Here is a 20,282-nt window from a genome sequence, read left to right on the forward strand (position 1 = left end):
ATAAGATTTTTCAGGTCAAATGTTAAAAATTAGTTAAATAACACCTCAATGTGTATGGGTTTGTCTCCGTCAGGCCCGAGTGATTCCAAACAATGACAAGAACAGAACCTACTCTGTGGTCTACCTACCTAAAGTGGAAGGCCTTCATAAAGTAAGTAAAAAACCTCAAGATAAAAAACATTGTCGCTGCATCAAAACATCTTATTCTTCAGACTCAAACGAAACATTGATATGTGTGATGAAAAGTTCTGGATCTCCTCTTCTTTGTCCAGGTGAAGGTGTTGTTTGCTGGACAGGACATTGACAGGAGTCCATTTATCGTCAGCGTCTCCAAGGCGTTGGGTGATCCAACTAAAGTCCAGGCCCGTGGACCGGGTCTGCAGCAGATGGGAAACGTGGCCAACAAGCCAACATACTTTGACATTTACACGGCAGGTACTGAGTCTTTCTGTTCCTGAACCAGTAAAATCCTGAAGAGTAGCATTCGTCTCCGTTTTTACAGTCTGTCTGTGTGTCCTCCAGGGGCAGGAGCTGGAGACGTGGGTGTCATCATTGTGGATTCAAATGGGCGCAGGGACACAGTGGAGATTGTCTTGGAAAACAAAGGGGATAGTATCTTCCGCTGCACCTATGTCCCTGTCCTGGAGGGACCTCACACCGTCTATGTGACCTTTGCTGGGCAGCAGATTCCCCCAAGCCCTTTCACAGTCCACATCTCCGAGGGTGGGTTTTATTTATGTTGGCCACAAAGAGCACGTTCAGTTGCCTTTTTCAAGTTTAGTTTCTGTTTTTGTTTAAATTTGTTTAAATATTTTGAAGTTGGAATTGAAGGGTTGTTTGGAAACAAGCATATTACAACAGGTCTGATGGGACCAGCAGGCCTTACTCCTTGTTGCCTGGGTTGACCTCATCATCTTGGTGCTCGACTGGTTTGTGAACAGTAAATTGGATGGATGCAGAACCTGAATGGATTGGAATTAATGAAAGGGTCTTTGGACTTGGCTGATTTTCTTGACTTGCCTTGGTATTTGTCTCTCTGTGCCATGGGGACATCCAGTTGTAATGAGACAGGGCTTGATTTCAGTCCCCTGTGTCCTAATTATAAGCTCTTGTCTCTGAGGATTTGAAAAAGACTTTGGACTTGTCTCTATCCTGACCCAGGACAACCAGTCTTGGCTTTAAACCTGAAAATTGGACTTTCCGTTTTGACTGATCTCAGACTTGGTTCTTGGATTTCCTGACTTGATATGGGATTCGACTCAGGCTTTGCCTTGGGAATGATTTTCCTTTTTCAGCATATGCATTCCTAGACTCGACCATTGGCAGACGTGTAATTTTAACATTGTGGATTTGATAAACTTGAGACTTGGAATTGAACCTTCAGAGGTTGGGATTTGAACCACACTTGTTGGACTTCCTGAACCCAAAATGGATTCACCACTGCCTTGAGTAGTCTGCTGGTCTACTTGTCTGGTGGTCCTCTGGCCAAGTGGTCTGCTGGTCAGGCGGTGTCTGTCTCTCTCATCACTGTTGTTCCCTCCTGCAGTTTCACAGAACCTCCCACCTCCGGGGTCTCCGGTGCAGATGGTACCTCAGGCCATCAGCACCCCACCCTCAGACAAGACACGACGAGCCCCGCCTCCGACTCCGCCCAAACCCAGGCGACCAAGTTAGTACAGGCCAGTGGGCGGGGTTTGACTGGGGCCTGCCTGCGCTCGCCTGGTTTCCTTCCACCTCAACTCAAACCATCGCTGCCTCCACCTCTGTGTTGGGGGTTGGGTCCTCGCATGTGCAGCTCCTGCTTCGTTCTAAACAGCTTCCCCCTCCTCTTCTCCGCCCCAATCCCAGAGTGACTGTTTTGGTGGTGATCCCTCTCTGGATAACATCAGGATTAATGCAGTGATTTAAAGGGATATTTCAGGTTTTTGAAGTGGGTGTTCGTATATGATACTTAATCATAGTCATGGTGTTACGCACAAGTGAAGGTGTTCAGCATTTGGAGAGTGTAAACAGTCGAACTGCTGCAGTTTGATGCAGATTTTGTGCTGTTTTCCTCATGTCTGTAGGTACAGTATATGTTGAGAAAACTCTGTGCTGAAGGAAAGGACTGTCTGGCATTGTGCTAAACCTCTCAGAATATTCAGAAAACCCACGTCTGTTTTGTTTTGTTTTCAAATATGAAGCATGCTGCACACTGTCCACTTCTTGTGACGATGTATTAGCACCTTGTGCACCCAAAATACATCCATAAATATGAAAAAATATTTGCTTGTTGACCCTAAAATTAGGTGCCTACCTCTCATTAGAGTAGTCTATGTTAATTACGGACCAAAAGAACGTTTTACTTCATTCTATAAGATCAGTTGTAGTCAGAACTTTTTAGAAACATGAAAACTCCAAAGAAAGAGCAATAATTTAAACAAGTAGCTTCAAAAGACTGTCAGTAGTAATAGTAGCTAGCTAAGTTGCTATGTAAATACATGGATGTTTTATCTTTATCTCCAAAAATTTTTACAAAAATATTGATTCATTTTAAACTCAAAACGAAAACATAACTGTGATTAATCTCAATAATTTTAAACCATGTGACTAAAGAACACGTGATTACAATTGGCGTGACTTTCATATCAATCAATCCGATGACTAAATTGGTGGATCATTTATACTGTTGTCCAGAGAGGGTGGGTGTGTGTGTGTGTGTGTGTGTGTGGCCACAGCATCCTCCAACATCCCAGAAACAAAATACTTTAACTTATTATTCAAGATATTTAATGAGAACAGTTTTTAAAAAATAATATATGTTCATTTAAAGGATTATTACACACATTCAAGTTCAGTGTCTTCATCGTTGTTCTTCTCCTTCAGGCTAAACTCTGACACTGCACATTAAACTGTATCATTATTATAATATTAATTATTATTATTACAATATTGGGTGTTTAACTGTGGTTTTAACCGATGTAAAATGTGTCTAACGCCATTTCTGAACCTGCAGCTCTTCCTCCTCTGGACTCGTCTCCATCTTGGCTGCTTTTCTCTTTCAGCCTCAGCAAACTGCTTCTGTCAGTGTCGACTCTCCGCTCACTAACAACGTGTGTTGTTTTATCACATCACATGATCCTCAGAGTTCAGGGCTGAGATTTAATTTTCAGTCTTATGTCGGTCCCAGTTTATCGTCTGCTCCCTAGTCTAACCAGCTTCCTGCGTTTCCTTCTGATTGGTCCATTAGCCTCTAACCCAAACGCATGCCGGGCGTCGGGCCGAGGTCTGCAGCCCAAAGGTCTGAGGGTGAAAGAAGTGGCCGATTTTAAAGTGTACACCAAAGGAGGCGGCAGCGGAGAACTGAAGGTCAACGTGAAGGGACCAAGTAAGACGTACAGTCAATTTATAGATTTAATTCAATTTCTGTCTTTCGGGTCTGTGTTTTTCACTGATTCTGTGTGATGTTTTATTTTGCCACTAGAGGGCCTTGACGAGCCAGTTAAGATCCTCGAGATGGAAAACGGAGTGTTCGAGTGTAACTACTATCCGATTGCGACAGGAAATTACATTGTAATAATCACGTGGGGGGGACACAGCATTCCACGCAGGTAAGAAGCTCACAACACCTGACTCACAACAAGCACAACCAGTTCAGTTCAGATGGAAGTCAAAAAGAGGCTTCCCTTATAGTTTTTAATATTAAAACATTCATTATTTATAAGTTTAAGTCTGTAATGACTTTTGTGAATGTGTGGTTGTTTTCAGTCCGTTTGAAGTGCACGTGAGTGAGGAGGCGGGGCCTCAGAAAGTCCGGGCCTGGGGTCCGGGTCTAGAGACCGGCATGGTGGGAAAAAGTGCAGACTTTGTGGTCGAGGCCATCGGGACGGAGGTGGGAACGCTCGGTACGTGACTAAAACCCATATGATGCTAAACACAACATAAGTCATGATTTTGCTAAAATCTATAATGTTAAGGACCTCATTTAACAGCATTGAGTCATCAGCGTATAGTGATAAAAAAATATAGAGAATGACCTTTCTCTGAAGAGATTTAACCTATGATGTGTTTTTTTCACGGCAGGTTTCTCCATCGAGGGGCCGTCCCAGGCGAGGATCGAGTGCGATGACAAAGGTGATGGGTCATGTGACGTCCGATACTGGCCGACCGAGCCTGGCAACTACGCTGTCCATGTCATATGTGACGACGAGGACATCAAGGACAGTCCTTTCATGGCACACATCCTCCCTGCAGCCAGCGGTGTCTTCCCAGAAAAGGTTAGATCAAATTCTTGACGGCTTTAGAATGATCTTGAATCTGGTTGTCGTGATTTTAATGTTGTCACTGCCTCAGGTGAAGTGTTATGGCCCTGGTCTGGAGCCCGTGGGCTGCATTGTCAACAAACCCGCCGACTTCACCATCGACACCCATGGAGCTGGCAGTGGCGAGCTGAAGCTGTACGCTCAGGTGACAAATCAACGCCTGACATGCATTTAAACGACTAATCTGATGGAACTGATGGCAGATTATGAGACGCTAACGTCTGATCGTGTTCCTAGGATGCAGAAGGCTTTCCCATCGACATCCAGCTCACCGATAATGGAGACAGCACCTACTTCTGTGTTTACATTCCCACTAAACCCATCAAACACACCATCATCATCACCTGGGGTGAAGTCAACGTCCCCAACAGTCCCTTCAGGGTAAAAACTGACCCACCTGCTGCATCTGTTCAAACACTGAAATGGAAGATTTGTCCCAAAACTTTCAGGACATCAAGGACAAATATGTTTGCAATTCAGAAAAATAGCTTTATATTGTTTACAGGAACAGAAAAACAGCTGTGTTTATAGTGGCACATAAAGAATTATAGAGGACTCAGGATAAAACCCTGAGGTTCAACACAGCCTCACATTTGATTATAACAATTATGTTAAGTACTGTTTTTGTATATTTGTTGAAAAAGTGTTTATGTAATAGTATTGCAATAAAGTAAAATATGTAGTAAATGATAATAATACTAAATGACATGTACATTTAAGATTAAGTCGAAACATAAATATTCATTAATTAACAGTTGTACAATAAACTTAACTGAATAAAAACAAAAAAGGTTTAATGTATAAGGTGTAAGGTTTAAAATATATGTGTTGTAGATACAAAAGACATTTTATTTATTATTATAATAATGTTGATTTATGTTTAAAAATGTGTTTTCCTGTTGTTTCCTGATGTTTACTTTGCACATCAGGTGATAATAGGTGAAGGCAGCCACCCAGAGAACGTGAAGGTTTATGGTCCAGGTGTAGAGAAGATGGGGCTTAAGGCCAATGAGCCAACGTACTTCACTGTGGACTGCAGCGATGCCGGACAGGGTCAGTCATGTTTGAGTTTTATTTATTTAATTTTTTTAGTTATTATTATTATTATTTTATACAGTTTATTGACAGTTTATTTTTACCTGCAGGTGATGTCAGCATCGGGATCAAATGTGCACCAGGTGTCGTCGGACCTGCAGAGGCCGACATCGACTTTGACATCATCAAGAACGACAATGACACGTTCACAGTGAAGTACATGCCGCCGGGGCCGGGCCAGTACACCATCATGGTGCTGTTCGCCGATCAGGTGAGAATGGAGACGTGTGTCGGTGACCTCTGAAGACACATACACAGACATTCAACTAAACACTGACCTTTCACATTAAATCAGGAAATCCCCATCAGCCCCTTCAGAATAAAAGTGGATCCATCACATGATGCAGCGAAAGTCCGCGCAGAAGGCCCTGGACTCAACAAGTCAGGTGAGCAGGTGTTTACACAGTATACAACGTTCAACATACAAGAACCATCACGTCCTGGGCACTCATCACCTGAATCCTCTCACCTGCTCAGGTGTGGAAGTGGGCAAACCCACTCACTTCACCATCTACACGAAGGGAGCAGGGAAGGCCACACCAAAGGTTAACTTCACTGCTGCATCAGGCAAAGGCGAAACCGTGAGAGACTTTGAGATCATCGACAATCACGACTACTCCTACACCGTCCGTTACACCGCTGTGCAGCAGGTAAGACTCCACACCCGGTTCTGGTGTCCTCGCCATGTGACACTGAGTTAACTGTCCACTGTGTCTCTCTCAGGGGAACCTGTCCATCACCATCTGTCACGGAGGAGATGCCATTCCCAGGAGTCCTTTTACCATCAGTGTTGCTCCACCTCTCGACCTCAACAAGGTCAAAGTTCAGGGGATGAACAACAGTAAGTGTTTTCATTATACTGATCATCATGATTGATTATGATAAAATCAATTTCTGACCCATCCATCAAACCACAGAGGTGGATGTGGGGAAGGATCAGGAGTTCACTATCTGCACGCAAGGAGCTGGAGGTCAGGCCAAATTGGAGGTCAGAATCACCTCCCCATCACGTCGACCAATCCCCTGCAAGGTGGAGTCGGGAACAGCCAATGAACTTCACACGGTGAAGTACATTCCCCCCGAGGAGGGGCCATACCGGGTGGACATCAGCTACGATGGAAACCCCATCCCAGGAAGTCCGTTTACCGTGGAGGGCGTCATGCCTCCTGACCCTTCCAAGGTGAGTCACTAAATGCTTGTGGCAGTCAGAGATGAGTAACACGCTCCCTGGAGGTTGCTCTTCTCTTTGTGAATCCTTTACAGCCTGACAGATATTCTAACCGTTGACTAAACGTCTTGAACCATTCAGGTGCGGGCTTATGGTCCAGGTCTTCAGGGAGGTGTTGTGGGTAAACCAGCACCATTTGCCATTGACACAAAGGGGGCCGGCACTGGTGGTCTGGGCTTGACGGTAGAGGGGCCCTGCGAGGCCAAGATTGAATGTCAAGACAACGGAGATGGCTCCTGTTCTGTCTCCTACCTGCCCACCGAGCCTGGCGAGTACACCATCAACATCCTGTTCGCAGAACAGCATATCCCTGGCTCCCCCTTCAAGGCTGTGGTTCAGTCCATGTTTGACCCCTCTAAGGTGACGGTAAGCGGCCCAGGCCTGGAGCGAGGGAAAGTCAACGAGGCTGGATCCTTCACAGTGGACTCCTCCAAAGCTGGAGAGGCGGAGCTCACCATTGAGATAATCTCAGACTCCGGAGCCAAAGCTGAGGTTCATGTCCAGAACAATGGTGATGGGACATACTCCATCACTTACATACCAAAGTTTCATGGCATGTACACCATCACCATCAAGTATGGAGGACAAGCGGTGCCAAAGTTTCCCACCCGCCTACAGGTGGACCCAGCTGTGGACACAAGCGGCGTGAAGGTCTATGGACCAGGAATTGAACCCAGAGGTAAGTGGCCAAAGATAATGAGAGGAGACACTGTGTCAATGGACAATTTATTACTTTATCAAATCTGTCCACACATCTGTTGAGTCACGTGGCAGCTGCTGAGTCACTAACTGGATCTCTGATATGTCTCTTGTCGACAGGTGTCCTGAGGGAAGTGACCACACATTTTACAGTGGAAGCCCGGTCGCTCTACAAGAGCGGCAAGAGCCAAATCAAAACCCACATCTCCAACCCTTCAGGTGCCAACACTGACGCTTACATCACTGACAAGGGTGATGGCACCTACAGAGTGGAGTACACGCCATACGAGGACGGTAAGAAGCTGGACGTACTGCTCTGTGTTTGTCTGTTTTGTCTGAGAAGGTGGGGGTGGAGCTTTATGGAAGCTGTTGCAGGTTTATTACTGCAAACTGTAAAGATATGGAAACAAGCTTAAATCCTAAACCAGAAAATTCCTCTGTGTTTACGACTGCTACTGTGGAGACACTTGTGACATTAAATGAATGGGTCGACTGTTTCTCTGAGCAGAGCTGGGAGTTATGAACTTGGGTAAAAATAGCTGCAGTCTGATGGTTTTCCACTGATAGTAATGTGTGACATGTTAGAGTCTAGTGCCTTGAGGGACAGGAGTTCTCAGCCTGGTGTTTACAGGAAGGTCTCTGATTCTAACACTGAAAGGCCTTTGGGATGCCAATAAATGGAATGAAAGTTTAAATAACTCTGAGGTAAATTTCAAAGCACAATAAGTGTGACGAGTTAATTCAAGCCGTTGATTTACTGTGAATGTAATTAGCTTAGCATTAGCTCCAGGAGAATAGTCACTAGTTGTGGAGCAAATGATCCGCCGACCACTGGGTTCACTGTGACTGAGTTACTGTGGCTGGATGTCAAATTGTTGGTGTCTCTTTTTGTGGCTGCAGGTTTACATCTGATTGAAGTTCTGTTTGACGAAGTCTCTGTACCGAAGAGTCCCTTCAGGGTGTCAGTGAATGAGGGTTGTGATCCGAGTCGAGTCCGGGCCTACGGTCCTGGTTTGGAGGAAGGACTCGTCAACAAACCAAACCGCTTCACTGTTGAGACCAGGTGAGTTCTTGGTTTAACACATATTCATTCCTACAGTTTCTCGCTCTTACTTACTTTCTTCTTGCTCTCCCTCAGGGGTGCTGGCACCGGTGGTCTTGGCCTCGCTATTGAGGGTCCGTCTGAGGCAAAGATGTCATGTAAGGACAACAAAGATGGCAGTTGCAGTGTGGAGTATATCCCTTTCACACCCGGAGAGTATGACGTCAATATCACCTTTGGAGGCCTTCCTATCCCAGGTGAGGAAGCACCTCATGATACCCCAGAACATCAACTAGTTTGGTTGAAATGTTTTAGGTCTTCACAAGTCTAGGAACTGCATGGCGATGTTACATAAGTGTTTGTGTTGCAGGAAGTCCATTCAGGGTCCCAGTGCGAGAGCTTGTGGACCCAAGTAAGGTGAAGTGCTCAGGTCCAGGACTGGGAAGTGGTGTACGAGCTCATGTTCCTCAGACTTTCACCGTGGACAGCAGCAAGGCTGGAGTTGCACCACTGGAGGTCCAGCTCTACGGGCCAACTGGTAAGACCATGACGACTTGTCCCTCACCAGTGTGTTTACTGACCTCCATGTAGGAAGAAGCAAATTGAAAACTACTACGAATTTCTGCAGGTGTTGCCGAACCAATAAGCATCACTGACAATGGTGATGGGACCCACACTGTGAACTATACTCCTGCCAATGATGGCCCATACACTGTGTGTGTGAAGTACGCTGACCAGGAGGTTCCTCGCAGGTGAGAATTGATAGGTTTAGCATTCAGGAAGTCCTGATCCTCCAAGTAAAGGTCTAACATTTCAAACCATGTCCCCTCAGTCCTTTTAAGATCAAGACGCTACCAGCTCATGATGCCAGCAAAGTCCGAGCCAGCGGTCCCGGTTTGAATGCATCAGGAGTCCCTGCAAGTCTGCCCGTCGAGTTCACCATCGACGCCCGAGATGCTGGAGAGGGACTGCTCACAGTCCAGATTCTGGTGAGTCACAGCATCCTGAAGAACCTGACGAATTATCAGTTTTTTTAAGCTGTGTTACTTGTGCGGCTGTGGTTTCGACTCTTTGTAAATTTTCTTTTGGGACTATGTTGATCGTAAAAGTTGGGTCAAGTGACACACACGCAAATTTTCCAGTATTAGAAGGTAATTAAACTTCCTTTCTCACTTTGTCTGGTTGCACTTACAGTGACTGTGCTCCATTTCCAATGTAATATTAGGATATTGGAGATATCTCAGGGAATTTACCGTTTTTTTGCCTCATTGGATTTGCGTCACCACATTTGCACACTATTACACATGTAATATGCCTCAGAACCTGCCCCAAATTTAGAATTAAAAATTCTGTCACCTCTGTAGTCTACACTTTTAATTTAGCAACTGATTCTTTTGCTCCCCTGCCAAGATTCACTGCAATGAACAAGATGGTTTGTTCCACTGAACCACGTTGAAGGAAAAGAGGGAGGGAATGGGGGTGGGAGCATATGACTTTCAGTCACTTATTTGTCACCTTGCACTAAAAAAAACTTTTATGAATGTAGGAACCAACACATTCTGTGTCATCGTGGTAACTAGGACCAAACTATTTCGAACACTTCCTGCTGATTCACAGCAAAGAATGAGGTTGTTTGTGAGGAAAGTGTTGCATAAATGATGAGGGCTGAGTCTGTGTCATTGACGCTTTAACCCTCATTCACACTCTCTATGTGACGTGCTGCTCTGCTGCCGGGCGCCATCGTGTCTGCTCGCTGCTCGCCGCCGCTGCTGCGTCAGGGTCCAGATGGAAGCAGGCGCGAGGCCGCTGTGTTTGTGGAGGACTGGGGCATGAGGGTGTGGGAGAGTCACATAGTAAAGAAAACCATCCCCTTCAGTATTCTGACGAGAGGCAGTGTAAGGCCACACCCCTTCCCCCCCCCATTGCCTCACCCCCCCTCCCAGTTTGTCTAACGCTCTAACGGACACCTGTGACTAGTTAGTTCTCCACTAACTGGAGTGCAACGTAAAAACTGCCACCATCCATCCTCCTCCCTCTGCTGCTTCCTGTAGTTAGACCCTGTGTGACATGTGAGTGCTGTGAACAACACTGGTCTCAAACCAGCAGCCATCCAGTCCACAATCCAGTTACTCTAGTTTCTCCAGTCCAAACTCCAGTCCAGTGCTCAGTCTAGTCTCAGTCCAAAGTCTCTAGTTCAGTGCCAGTATATAGTTCAATGTCCAATTCAGTCACTAATCCAGGCTCCAGTCCACTCTCTATTCCTGTCTAGTCTAGTCCCAATTCTAGTCTAATCTCAAAGCCATTCTCCAAAATATTCTTGAGTCCACTATTAGTCCACTCTCCAGTCTGGTTCAGATATATAAAGTTCATGTGTTTGTTTAATGAGTTTTTAACTCCTCCTCTCGAGCTGCCCAGAGTTTGATACAGGTCATAAAAAAACATTGTCATCATCCTGGTGTGGGTAGATTTCTGACATAGCTGAATCATGTCTTGAGGTTCTGATCAGTTCATTTCTTCAGTTTTTGTGGCACATGGTAGAGACCACTGATGGGCGGTACATCACTCCACCGCATTTACGACTAAACATTTATGCCACTAAACAACATATTCTCACGTCTCCAGGATCCAGAGGGAAAACCCAAGAAGGCGAACATCCGGGACAACCGGGACGGGACGTACACAGTGTCCTATGTGCCGGACATGGCGGGACGCTACACCATCACTATTAAATATGGAGGAGACGAGATCCCGTACTCCCCATACCGGATCCACGCCCTGCCCACCGGGGATGCCAGCAAGTGTTTGGTGACAGGTCAGACTCCTCCCACCACCATGCCCCAAACAATCAGATTTAATCACCTGAAACTGACTCTGTTGTTGCTTTTCTACAGTGTCGATTGGTGGACATGGGTTGGGTAAGTCTGTTAGTGACGTGTTTACACCTTGTTTGTCAGTCATTATGAATATTTTAATCACCCATGTCGTGGTTTGTCCTTCATCTTGTCAGGGTCAGGGATTGGCCCGACCATCCAGATCGGCGAGGAGACTGTAATCACTGTGGACGCAAAAGCTGCTGGGAAAGGTAAAGTCACCTGCAAGGTGTCGACTCCGGATGGGGCGGAGCTCGACGTGGACGTGGTGGAGAACGCAGATGGGACGTTTGATATTTACTACACAGCCCCCGAGCCTGGGAAATACGTCATCACCATCCGGTTTGGAGGCGAACATATTCCCAACAGCCCCTTCCATGTGGTGGTGAGTCACCAACCTGCAGGGACATGGGGGACAGGGGGGGACCACAAGATATTCAGAAGACATTGAGGACACTTTAGGGAAAAGTTTGATACCATTCACATTTGAATCTGATAAACTACCATAACGCTTTCTTGGTACCTAACTGTCTTAATGTTTAACTTTTATGTTGTGTTGTTTTTATTGTTGTTAGTGTGCTAACATGCTTATGTTAGCCTGCACCTGCCGTGTTACTTTGAGTTATTAATTAATGTATTTTTGGAGGTACAAACACTGAGTCCAAATTCATAACACCAAACTCTCAATTATTGTACCATAAACATTCAGATCAAATAATAATAATTTTTACATTTGTCCCTTTAAATTTAATTAAAAAGCCTTCGTCAAAGTTAAATAACGTGCCATGAGACACTCAATGTTCATAGTCACTGTTAGCATCAGTGTTAGCATTAGATTTTGTGTTATAAGTGTTTCCATGGAATTGTTTCATTTTAGTGTTGGTGTTAGCATTAGTGTTGCTATTATAGTGTTTATGTTAGCAATAGTGTTCTAGTATGATTGCTACCACTCTAGTGTTTTTGTGGTGTTTAAATGTTTGGTGTTTGTGTTCTAGTGTTGTTAGCATTGTCGTCCGTCAGACAGGTCAGGGAGAATCATTGAGTAACTACTCTGTGCCAAGTAGCACATTGGTTGTATAGACGAAAACACAAGGGTTTTGGTTTTAGATTTGTCTGGGCCTGTTTTTCAAAAACAGATTTTTTTTAGCTTCCAAAAATGCATGTTCCTTGTGAATAAAAATCAATTTTGTGTTCTCCTAAACTCGTGCTCGTGTGTACGGGCCCTGTGTGTGTAACAATTTTAATGTGTGTGTAACAGTGTGTCATTATACATATACATATATATATATTTAACAGTGTGCATAACTGTGTGTGTGTGTACTTGTTCCCTGTCAGGCGAGTGACAGTGTCCCTTTAATAGAGGAACCATGTGACCAGCTTCAGTTACAGCAGCACTTCACTCCCTATGTGGGCTTCACACCCCAATGGGTACAGAGCATTACACTTGATTATTACTATTACTACTACTACTGGATATACAAATATTATATATATGTATATATATATATACATATATATATGTATATTATATTAAAAAAAAATATATATATACATATGTGTGTGTGTGTGTATATATGTACACATACATGTATATGTATATATATATACATGTGTATATATACTGTCCTTGGATCGTGTCTGTCTCTGAAGTCAATAATAACCCCCATCACTCATAGATTATATGCTCAGCATGATGCTGCATGTTCTCTGTATTTATTCTGGTCACCTGATTAATAACACTAGACTAACACACTTAACTTATAATTTTTGACTTGTCTTTGTCTCTGTGTCCGCACATCGGACGCCCTGGACCTCTCTACCATCCTCCCGTACTTCCTCTTAATTTCCTGCCACCTCCTCTCTGGCTGATTTCCCAGAGTTCAGTATGGTCACACTAACACCCTCCACCCTTCTATGTTTTGGTTCAGGCCACTGATGACCCCATCAGTTCGGTGGATGGGTTGGACCCCATACTCCGCCCCTTCAGTCTGGTCATACCCTTCACTGTGCAGACAGGAGAAATAACAGGTGATGATTCCACTTCTTTACCTTTACCTTGTTAACCAGTTTCAGCGTCTATGTTCCACCTTCCTCAGAGCTGTCACCTGATGTTAGGTGGGGATCTGTCTTATCAGCTTGTCAGTAACAACAGCTGATAAGGCAGGTCACCACCTAACATCAGGTGACAGTTCTGAAGGAAGACGGAAGATGGATGCCGCAACTGGTTAACAAGGTAATGGAAAACTTACTGTTGTTTAAAAAAAAACAAACCAAAAAACTAAGTTCAATCAGTCGACTTTCACAACATGTGATTCTGCATCGTTTACTACCAGACTGAACATGTTTACTTAGTTTAATTATACTATTCATCTCGTATAAGATGTGTAATCAAAGATGTGAATTATGGTGAAAAAGAAAATTTTAACATCAAAATGTAAATAGTGATATTAACGAAGCTACGGTGGCCACCATAATGACAGGGACATGTGCCCTTTGCGACTTCCCTCCAGGTGAAGTGCGAATGCCATCGGGTCGGACCTCGTGGCCTCACATCACCGACAACAAGGACGGCACCGTCACGGTTAAGTACTCCCCGACGGAACGGGGTCTGCACGAGATGGACATCAAATACGAAGGAAACCACATCCCAGGTAATGCCTGAAGAGGACCTGATGGGGACACGAGCCGGTCACATTCTGAAGCACAGAGTGGCGTATCATCAGGGAACAGGTTGACTTTTATCCTGAAACATCATGTTCTTCTTTTGTTTTTTCTCTCCTACAGGAAGTCCTCTTCAGTTCTACGTCGATGCCATCAACAGTGGTCATGTGACCGCGTACGGACCTGGTCTGACCCACGGCACTGTGAACCGACCAGCAACGTTCACGATCGTCACCAAAGACGCCGGAGAAGGTAACAGAACTATTTCAGCGTCTGTCATTTCAAATGCCGTGTTTCTGTCCTGGTTTGGTTCCGTTTGCAATGATAAAGCCCTGGAATCAGGCTTATGTTTCCACTGAGAACCTTTACTTGGTAGGTTTAGAAAGTTGGTCACCCAATGAGCTGAATCTCATGACCTTACCGCACCATTTTACTTTGGTACCCCAAGGGAAGGGTGTTGAAAAAAAATATGTACCATATTACCAAAATGAACCATTCCACTCTTAAGAAACTTAGAAACTGGGTCACGTCTTTTGCTTTTCTGGGTGCAGGTGGTCTCTCTCTGGCCGTGGAAGGGCCGTCCAAAGCTGAGATCAGCTGTAAGGACAACAAAGATGGGACCTGCACCGTGTCCTACCTGCCCACCGCACCTGGAGACTACAACATTATTGTCAAATTTGATGACAAGCACATCCCCGGCAGTCCCTTCACAGCCAAGATCACTGGTAACACAATTTCCTGTCCAGCAGCGTTTTTGTCCTCCCAGGACATTTTAACAAACCGCCTGCTGTTCTTGTCAACAGGTGATGACTCCATGAGGACGTCTCAGCTCAACGTTGGCACGGCAACAGACGTTTCCCTGAAGATCATGGAGACGGACCTGAGCAGTCTGACCGCTACCATCAGAGCGCCATCTGGAAATGAGGAGCCATGTCTGCTGAAGCGGCTTCCCAACCGACACATCGGTGAGTCGCTTGCTTACAGGCCGTGAGGTTAATGTAAAGCTAATGTTATGTACGTGCTAAAGTTATGTCGAAAGCGACGCATTCATGGTATGGTTTTCCCGCAGGAATCTCGTTCACACCGAAGGAAGTGGGTGAACACGTGGTCAGTGTGAAAAAGAGCGGGAAACATGTGACCAACAGCCCCTTTAAGATCATGGTGGGTCAGTCGGAGATCGGAGACGCCAGTAAGGTGAAGGTTTACGGTCAGGGGCTGGTGGAAGGACACACATTTGAGGTGGCAGAGTTCATCGTGGACACAAGGAGCGCAGGTTAACATTGATGTGGATTAACTGGTTATTAAATTCAGCTATGAACCTTAAATCTTGTATTAAATTCAGGTTTTTTTAATTGTTTGTTGTCAGGTTATGGCGGCCTGGGTCTATCCATCGAGGGTCCCAGTAAAGTGGACATTAACTGCGAGGACGTGGAGGATGGGACCTGCAAAGTTACTTACTGTCCCACTGAACCTGGAAACTACATCATCAACATCAAGTTCGCTGACCAACACGTACCAGGTACGAACCAGAGACGCAGCCACGGCAACAGTCCTGAGGAATAATTGTTTGACTTGGCACATCTGAAGTTTCTGGATTATCGTGTCCCCACAGGAAGTCCTTTCACAGTGAAGGTTTTTGGCGAGGGCAGGATGAAGGAGAGCATCACCAGGAAGCGTCAGGCGTCTTCCATCGCTACTGTCGGCAGCACCTGTGACCTCAACCTCAAAATACCAGGTGAGCTGGGACTTCACTGTGTCCTTTGTCCATCTGCACCTGTCCACCTTTCTTCCTTCTCTTCACCTCCCTCTCTTTCTCCCACATTTCCTCTTCTTCCCCACCACGCGGCTTCTTTGTCCTCGCCGCAGGAAACTGGTTTCAGATGGTGTCCAATCAGGAGCGTCTTACTCAGACGTTCACCCGCAGCAGCCACACCTACACCCGCACTGAGAGGACGGAGATCAGCAAAACCCGTGGAGGTGAGACGAAGAGGGAGGTGCGCGTGGAGGAGAGCACACGGGTCGGAGGCGACCCCTTCAGGGACGTGTTCGGAGACTTTCTGGGGCGTGAGAGCATGAGTGGGTTCAGTGGAAGCCGGCCGCCTCTGCAGGACGGTGTGTGGACACGGTGTCTCTGCATGTGTGTGAATGTCTCATCAGTGTTGCATTGAAAGACATTGAAACGAATGCTAGTTCAGATTTACCTCAGTGACACAAACTCACTAAACAAGGCAACAGTAGACCAGCAACTCCTGAGTCCCTGCGAGCTAAAAACTAAACAATTTGTTTTGGCTTTGTGTCGACATCTGTCTCTACTTTAACTTGTTTCTTTTTCCTGGAGCTTCTGGTGCAGGTGCGCGTCCAACAACCACCAGTCTGTTTCTAGTCGGGACAATAAACATTAACAGATGCTCTGAGCTTGTGTTTGTCCTCACTTCTGAGACTCTGTGGTCCTTCGTATTAACAAGATATTAACCAATGTGTGATTTTTGTGTCTTGGGACATTCAGAGACTAAAAAAACATCTGATTCCACTTTTCCCTCTCAGGCGAGGCAGGTAACCAGGAGATGACCGCTCAGGTGACAAGTCCAGGAGGAAAGACGGAGGATGCGGAGATCATTAAAGGAGAGGACAGCACCTACAGTGTCCGCTTCATCCCTCAGGAAATGGGAGCTCACACCGTTAACGTTAAATTCCGGGGCCAACACGTTCCTGGGAGTCCCTTTCAGTTCACTGTGGGACCACTGGGAGAGGGAGGGGCCCACAAAGTGAGAGCAGGGGGAACTGGACTGGATCGTGGAGTCGCAGGGATCCCAGGTGCGCTGGAAACATCTTCTTTTCATATCCTTTCTTTCCCATTTTGTTGCCAGTCTTAAGATAATTGTTTCCTGTGTTTCAGCTGAGTTCAGTATCTGGACCCGTGAGGCCGGAGCTGGAGGACTCTCCATTGCCGTAGAAGGACCCAGCAAGGCCGAGATCACCTTTGAGGACAGGAAGGATGGATCCTGTGGAGTTGCCTATGTGGTTCAGGAGCCCGGTGAGTTGCGTCATGCGCCATACAAATATCAATCGCTATGCAGACAACACTCAACTGTGTACAACAGTTCGTATTGAGGGTTTAAACTCAATCAACTTGTTAATTTTGGTAAATAAGAGAAAATATTCTCTCCTGTCTTCTCTCTAGGTGATTATGAGGTTTCTATTAAATTCAATGACGAGCACATCCCAGACTCTCCGTTCATCGTCCCCGTCGCCACTCTGTCCGATGACGCTCGCCGCCTCACCATCACCAGCCTGCAGGTGAAATCATCCCAGATTCACACTAAAGTGTATGGAGGCTGATGAGGTCGCTCACATCGAGAGACTGTAGACTTTATTAATTAACCTGCACTTCGTCCTTTTCCCACCATTCCTCCCCCTGCTGCCGTTTCGCAGGAGATGGGTCTGAAAGTAGGACAGGAGGCGTCCTTTACCGTCCAGCTGAACGGAGCTCGAGGTCTGATCGATGCCAAGATCCACACGCCGTCTGGAGCCACCGAGGAGTGTTTCATCACTGAGGTGGAGAGCGGTAAGATCCCAGCAACTGTTACCTGGAGTTCCACAGGGCTCAACCCTGGGTCAACTGGGTCTTTCTCTGTCTGTCTTTCAGTGATACTAAATATGGAGCTCTACGCAGATGTATTACTGAATTACTGCTCCACAAATCACAATAAAAGTGTTTCTCACGATACAGATGACACACCGCTCTCTGTTACAGGAGGCAGAACATGAGTAGAAGCAAACCTTTTTCTTTGTCTCACTGTTTGTACAGATCAGCACGCTGTCAGGTTCATCCCGAGAGAAAATGGAATTCACTCCATCGACGTTCGCTTCAACAGCAGCCACGTCCCGGGAAGCCCCTTCAAGATCCGAGTGGGAGAACCGGGACAGGTTGGAGATCCTGGGATGGTTTCTGCCTTTGGACCAGGACTGGAGGGAGGAACCACAGGTAAAACAAGTACATAAAATGCCTTTATTTTAAATCCAGGACTGATTATATTAGGGAATAGTCTGATGGGTGTTCATCTCCCTCCTCAGGAGTCGCGTCAGAGTTTGTAGTAAACACCTGTAATGCCGGAGCAGGAGCCCTGTCTGTCACCATCGATGGACCGTCGAAAGTAAAAATGGACTGTCAGGAATGTCCAGACGGGTACAAGGTCTCCTACACACCTATGGCTCCTGGAAACTACCTGATCTCCATCAAGTATGGCGGACCACAGCACATCGTCGGAAGCCCCTTTAAAGCGAAAGTCTCAGGTGGATTTCAAGACCAACACCACAAACCCTAACCTAAACCCGACCTTAGTCTCTGTGTGTCCCAGATCAATCCTGTAGAACCATAGTCAACATCTCGTCTATCTGAATGTCTCCGCAGGTCCTCGTCTTTCCGGCGGTCACAGTCTACACGAGACATCTTCCGTTCTTGTGGAAACTGTCACCAAGACATCGGCAATGGGCGGGGCCTTTACCTCGTTACCCAAATTCTCCTCAGACGGCAGTAAGGTCAACTCCAGAGGCGCTGGACTGTCGAAGGCTTTCATCGGTCAGAAGAACACGTTCACAGTTGACTGCAGCAAAGCAGGTGAGGACAGGAAGTGAGAAGCACGGGGACGTGGACGTGATGCGAGTGATACTCACTCTTTCTGTGTCTCTGTCCTTGCGTCTCCACAGGCACCAACATGTTGATGGTGGGCGTCCATGGGCCGAAGACGCCCTGCGAGGAGGTGTATGTGAAGCACATGGGCAACAGGATGTACAACGTCACGTACACGGTGAAGGAGCAGGGCAGCTACATCCTCATCGTGAAGTGGGGGGACGAGAACGTCCCCGGCAGTCCCTTCCATGTTACCGTCCCCTGAGACCCCGGACTCTTCCAGTCCACCGCGTCCGTCTAAAGACGCTCTCTGTTTTCTGTTGTGTCCGCAGCAACACTTTTTCACTGTTCATCGCATGTGACAGTAAACACACCGTGGACTCGTGCTGCCTTCAGGTGTTGTCGTGTTTACCTTCGTTCACCAGCAGAGTCTGTATGAACACCCCTCCCCCTCCTGTGGTGTCCACAACCTCTGACCTCTGAATTCGCTGAAAACTCTTGAGTTCATTTCCTGCTTTTCATTTGCTGGCTGTTGGCTAGCAAGCTAGCTAGCTACACTCTTATGCTTTGTTCCATTTCCATCGGAACTTTGGATTGAAGTTACCCAGTGTTCCGGAGTTCACAGTGTTCCAGTGTTCCAACAACGCAATTGTTAGCCACCGCTAGCAATATCAGTCAATGACAATGCTCTACGTGGTGGATTCGTGCGAACAGACAGTGTAGCAACGGGTGAAATACGATTAAAAAAATGAAACAGTACAACGCGTACGACTTATTTACTGTGAAATAAATATAAGAAAAGTGCGATTAGCGGTAAACGTACGGGTTGGCGAGGTTGCGCCGAGTTCCGATGGTGGCAAATGTCAGATTTGTTGTTGAGTTCTTTCTTTGTTTCTTTTTTTCACAATTTTTCTCTTTTCAGAGTGTTTTTTTTTCGTCCGAACACAGGAAGTGAAATAGGAAGTGAAGCAGGAAGTGAAGCGGTTTATGTAATGACATTGGAGCTTTTGCGACTTTATTTATTGTCTTGATTTTCTTTGACAGAAAACGTCTTATTGTTGACGAGCAGGTGGAGAGTTTTGATTTTTTTTTTCACCACAGGAGGAGGAGCATGATGATGATGATGAAGATCAGTATTGCCTTGACATTTTTTAGTGATTTTTGTATGAATGAAAAATAAAATAAATATGTTGAATGTAATTAAAGTGCTGCCGAGGCTCAAACTGATACAATCAAACAATGACGGTTATGATTCTGTACGTCTTTATTTTCTGGAAAAACACAACATTTAATATTAAATAACCTAATTAGACTTATAGAAATTTACATTTTAAGCTTATTTACCTTAAGTTAATGTTTGACAATTAATTTAGCAATCGATTAATAATGGAATAATTGTTGCAGTTCTTTATTCTTGATTTGATTTATATGTATATTTACACATTAATTCATACTCAATGTGGTCACATTTATTATATTATATTATATTATATTATATTATATTATATTATATTATATTATATATTATATTTGTAGATTATTATTTCTGTATAATGAGACATTTACTGTTAAATATAACTCTGGACGTGAATCCCTCTCCTGCAGACTCGCTACAATGATGCTCAATCACCAGCAGGGGGCGGCAGACTCTCATTAAAGTGACGACGCTCAGTCATTAGACTTAGAGGAACAGGACCACACTGAAGAAGAAGAATGATGGTGATGACGATGATGATGGTGACAAAGGTAACAAATT

The 20,282-nt window shown here is 45.5% G+C and overlaps 1 protein-coding gene across 5 annotated transcripts in view; it reads left to right on the forward strand.

The window, feature by feature from the left end:
• flncb (filamin C, gamma b (actin binding protein 280)) overlaps positions 1 to 19,769 on the forward strand; it is a 28,815-nt gene extending 9,046 nt beyond the window's left edge. The window contains exons 6-49 of one of the 5 annotated variants that reach the window (XM_044021546.1): positions 74 to 151; positions 273 to 435; positions 523 to 723; positions 1,547 to 1,669; positions 3,230 to 3,367; positions 3,464 to 3,590; positions 3,748 to 3,884; positions 4,063 to 4,256; positions 4,333 to 4,446; positions 4,539 to 4,682; positions 5,231 to 5,354; positions 5,447 to 5,607; positions 5,692 to 5,782; positions 5,874 to 6,046; positions 6,120 to 6,237; positions 6,314 to 6,576; positions 6,706 to 7,303; positions 7,444 to 7,617; positions 8,224 to 8,386; positions 8,462 to 8,622; positions 8,736 to 8,903; positions 8,994 to 9,117; positions 9,198 to 9,354; positions 10,988 to 11,177; positions 11,257 to 11,280; positions 11,373 to 11,620; positions 12,571 to 12,663; positions 13,164 to 13,263; positions 13,746 to 13,886; positions 14,020 to 14,148; positions 14,448 to 14,621; positions 14,700 to 14,861; positions 14,966 to 15,169; positions 15,263 to 15,415; positions 15,509 to 15,631; positions 15,763 to 15,873; positions 16,441 to 16,710; positions 16,793 to 16,930; positions 17,078 to 17,193; positions 17,329 to 17,461; positions 17,705 to 17,881; positions 17,971 to 18,189; positions 18,308 to 18,514; positions 18,604 to 19,769. In XM_044021546.1, coding sequence (XP_043877481.1) covers positions 74 to 151; positions 273 to 435; positions 523 to 723; positions 1,547 to 1,669; positions 3,230 to 3,367; positions 3,464 to 3,590; positions 3,748 to 3,884; positions 4,063 to 4,256; positions 4,333 to 4,446; positions 4,539 to 4,682; positions 5,231 to 5,354; positions 5,447 to 5,607; positions 5,692 to 5,782; positions 5,874 to 6,046; positions 6,120 to 6,237; positions 6,314 to 6,576; positions 6,706 to 7,303; positions 7,444 to 7,617; positions 8,224 to 8,386; positions 8,462 to 8,622; positions 8,736 to 8,903; positions 8,994 to 9,117; positions 9,198 to 9,354; positions 10,988 to 11,177; positions 11,257 to 11,280; positions 11,373 to 11,620; positions 12,571 to 12,663; positions 13,164 to 13,263; positions 13,746 to 13,886; positions 14,020 to 14,148; positions 14,448 to 14,621; positions 14,700 to 14,861; positions 14,966 to 15,169; positions 15,263 to 15,415; positions 15,509 to 15,631; positions 15,763 to 15,873; positions 16,441 to 16,710; positions 16,793 to 16,930; positions 17,078 to 17,193; positions 17,329 to 17,461; positions 17,705 to 17,881; positions 17,971 to 18,189; positions 18,308 to 18,514; positions 18,604 to 18,791 — 7,194 coding nt within the window. In that variant the 3' untranslated portion in view covers positions 18,792 to 19,769. Of the gene's footprint in view, positions 1 to 73; positions 152 to 272; positions 436 to 522; positions 724 to 1,546; positions 1,670 to 3,229; positions 3,368 to 3,463; positions 3,591 to 3,747; positions 3,885 to 4,062; positions 4,257 to 4,332; positions 4,447 to 4,538; positions 4,683 to 5,230; positions 5,355 to 5,446; positions 5,608 to 5,691; positions 5,783 to 5,873; positions 6,047 to 6,119; positions 6,238 to 6,313; positions 6,577 to 6,705; positions 7,304 to 7,443; positions 7,618 to 8,223; positions 8,387 to 8,461; positions 8,623 to 8,735; positions 8,904 to 8,993; positions 9,118 to 9,197; positions 9,355 to 10,987; positions 11,178 to 11,256; positions 11,281 to 11,372; positions 11,621 to 12,570; positions 12,664 to 13,163; positions 13,264 to 13,745; positions 13,887 to 14,019; positions 14,149 to 14,447; positions 14,622 to 14,699; positions 14,862 to 14,965; positions 15,170 to 15,262; positions 15,416 to 15,508; positions 15,632 to 15,762; positions 16,009 to 16,440; positions 16,711 to 16,792; positions 16,931 to 17,077; positions 17,194 to 17,328; positions 17,462 to 17,704; positions 17,882 to 17,970; positions 18,190 to 18,307; positions 18,515 to 18,603 lie in introns of all 5 variants that reach the window. The other 4 variants (XM_044021543.1, XM_044021544.1, XM_044021545.1 and 1 more) reach the window with 4 other exon arrangements.
• The last annotated feature ends 513 nt before the right edge of the window (positions 19,770 to 20,282 follow it).

The sequence above is a fragment of the Solea senegalensis genome, linkage group LG3 (genome assembly GCF_019176455.1).
Source record: "Solea senegalensis isolate Sse05_10M linkage group LG3, IFAPA_SoseM_1, whole genome shotgun sequence".
In the NCBI taxonomy this organism is placed as follows: Eukaryota; Metazoa; Chordata; class Actinopteri; order Pleuronectiformes; family Soleidae; genus Solea; species Solea senegalensis.